Source organism: Triticum urartu, chromosome 3, assembly GCF_003073215.2.
Source record: "Triticum urartu cultivar G1812 chromosome 3, Tu2.1, whole genome shotgun sequence".
NCBI lineage: Eukaryota > Viridiplantae > Streptophyta > Magnoliopsida > Poales > Poaceae > Triticum > Triticum urartu.
Genome location: NC_053024.1, coordinates 726,234,908 through 726,237,657, shown reverse-complemented (window position 1 = coordinate 726,237,657; position 2,750 = coordinate 726,234,908). Strand labels below are relative to the sequence as shown.

Below are 2,750 nucleotides of genomic sequence, written 5' to 3'. Positions count from 1 at the left end.
CCGGCACGGTCGGGCGGCAGGGCATGGACAGCTGTTTTGAGGAACAATTAAGTTGGACCCACATGTCCTAACATAAACGGGCGGGCTTGATTGACGACCAATTTAATCACATTTAACACCCCATGTGGCCCTGGGCTATTTACACGCTCAAATGTGTCGCATCACAGCCATTTATTCCAACAACGTCGCACTCCTTCCAATTCGCATGAAAAATGTCGCACATGATCTATTGACCCGCAAGCGAGCAGTGAACACCGAGAGGTCGAACAAGATACCAATGGAGGATACGTATGTCCCGTTTCTTCCTGGTACGGATGAGTCGCCACTCGCCGGCGTCTCCGACTACCGCGGCCGCCCGTTGTACCACAGCACATCTGGCGGCTGGCGCTCGGCCCTCTTCGTCATCGGTATGTTCCAGTTATATATTCTAGGTAGTATATACGTCTATAACTAATTGATCTGCACCATGGATGCAGTGCTGGAGGTCGCTAGCGGTTTCGCCTTCTACGGCGTGCAGGCCAACCTCATCATGTTCCTAACAGGGCCTTTAGGCCATTCTAACGCCGCGGCGGCAATGGCCGTGAACGCCTGGGTTGGGACGGCCAGCATCCTGCCACTGCTAGGAGCCTTCGTAGCCGACTCCTGGCTGGGGCGCTACCCGTCCATCATACTCGCCTTCACGCTCTACGTCCTGGTAATGTCTATAGTTTTAGCTCCATCGACAACAGTTGATTAGAGTGGGACCACAACTCCTGAAATTCGTTTCTACAATATCATGCATAGTTCTAAATCTTAAACTGTAGTCTGAGTTGACATTCATGATCTGGATTGGTAAATGCTGGACATGCTACAAGTTAATCTAGTCAGAATGTAGATTCATTAGTTGTTGATCATGCTCATCTTTTTTTTACGGGGAGTTGATCATGCTCATCTGATGTAACATTGCATACATATATACATGAAAATAGAATAAAAGAAGAAAAAGGCCTAGAAACAAACATCTGTGTTTTCTCTTGCTCATTTGCTCGAACATTTCCCGTATTCAGAGTGAGGGACCTGCAGGCAACATGATATCGATGGTGCCCTTTTTATGCATAGACGGAGAAAATCTTTATATTGGAATGATAAATCTTGAGTAGTGAATATTTACGGACTGTTTCTTAATTAATGTGCAGGGGTATGGCATGATGACTCTAGCATCCGTGCTCCCCGTCCAAGGAATCGACGGTTCCTCTTCCCATCCTTGTTCATTACAAGTGGCCTTGTTCTACACCTCTCTCTACCTCATAGCCCTCGCGCAAGGCGCGGACTATCCATGTGCCCTGGCCTTCGCTGCGGATCAGTTCGACGCGAACGACCCTCGGGAGCATGCTGCCCGCAGCTCCTTCTTCAATTGGTGGTACTTTTGCTTAGCCGTTGGTACCACCATGGCTCTCGGTGGAGTTGGATATATCCAGGAGTCCTTTGGTTGGGCAATTGGATACGGTATGTTATGCACCACGGTGCTCTGCGCCGCCATTGTGTTCCTCATTGGAACCTCTACCTACCGCCTATACACGCCCACCTCTGGCGTCAACAACCCCGTCACGCTCCTTGCTCGGAGCATTGTGTCTTGGCTTGTCAAGGAAACCCGACAGGAGGAAGAAGCGGCTGCTATAGCCAAGGAGGTAGAGGAGGCGCACAGCATGCTGCACCTGTTGTCTATCTGGGCGGCGTGCCTATCCTATGGTATGGTGTTTGCGCAAATCATGACGCTGTTCAACAAGCAAGGTCGCACCCTAGACCGTCACATCATTGGCTGCCTAGAGTTGCCGTCTGCCGCCCTGCTGCTGTTTGGCCCGGCAACAATCCTTGTGTTTGTTCCTTTCTATGACAGGGTGTTGGTGCCATTGCTTCGCTCCATGACGGCCAATCCATCGGGGTTGACGTTGCTGCAACGCTTGGGATCAGGCATAGCTATGTCGCTTGCGGCGGTGTCCACAGCGGCACTAGTGGAGTCTCGGCGTTTAAAGGTGGCCCGCGAGCATGGTCTAGTGGATGTTGCCGGTGCCGCTGTGCCAATGAGCTGGATGTGGCTGCTGCCGCAGCATGTGATGATGGCGACGGCAAGCGTGTTCGCCGAAGTCGGGATGCAGGAGTTCTTCTACGACCAGATGCCACACGAGCAGCGCAGCTTGGGCCTGGCGCTCTACTACAGCGTCTTGGGCATCGGCAACTTCATCAGCGTCTTCCTCATCTCCCTCATTGACCGCATCACCAGGAGCGCCGGCGGGGATAGCTGGTTCGCGGACAACCTTAATCGTGCTCAGCTTGACTACTTCTACTGCTTGCTCGCTGGCCTTAACACTGTGGGCTTTGCCCTCTTCCTCTGGCGCGCAAGCTCCTATGCCTACAACAACAACAACAACAACAACAACAACAACAAGATGCTTTGCTGACGTCACATGCTTCATGGATTCGTCGAATAAATTTCCTGCTGGTTGAGTTACAGCCATACTCATCAAATAACTAGGAAATTTATTTATGTTCCCACTTGAGAGTTACATAACTAGCATATTTAATTGACTAAGTTTTTTCTGCTGGTTGCCAATTACATACTACCTCCATTCCAAAATAAAACATATTTTAGTAGGCTAAAATAGCCTATCAAAACGTTATATTCTGGGACAGAGGTGGACAGAGGTAGCAAAAGTGAAGTCATAATCAACATGACGACCAGTACATTACAATATCACTTTAAAGGAACCTTA

The 2,750-nt window shown here is 50.0% G+C and overlaps 1 protein-coding gene across 1 annotated transcript; it reads left to right on the top strand.

Moving 5' to 3' along the window:
• Nucleotides 1–235: 235 nt before the first annotated feature.
• Nucleotides 236–2,511, top strand: LOC125549462 (protein NRT1/ PTR FAMILY 5.10-like). Its single transcript, XM_048712868.1, has 3 exons — nt 236–407; nt 477–694; nt 1,176–2,511. Exons 1-3 carry the CDS (start codon nt 278–280, stop codon nt 2,436–2,438), a joined length of 1,611 nt encoding a protein of 536 aa, XP_048568825.1. The 5' UTR covers nt 236–277; the 3' UTR covers nt 2,439–2,511.
• The last annotated feature ends 239 nt before the right edge of the window (nt 2,512–2,750 follow it).

Coding starts and splice junctions, on each gene's coding strand:
- LOC125549462 (XM_048712868.1), top strand. CDS start 278: ATGGAGGATACGTATGTCCCGTTTCTTCCTGGTACGGATGAGTCGCCA. Junction 408..476: donor CTCGGCCCTCTTCGTCATCG/GTATGTTCCAGT, acceptor CCATGGATGCAG/TGCTGGAGGTCGCTAGCGGT. Junction 695..1,175: donor CCTTCACGCTCTACGTCCTG/GTAATGTCTATA, acceptor ATTAATGTGCAG/GGGTATGGCATGATGACTCT.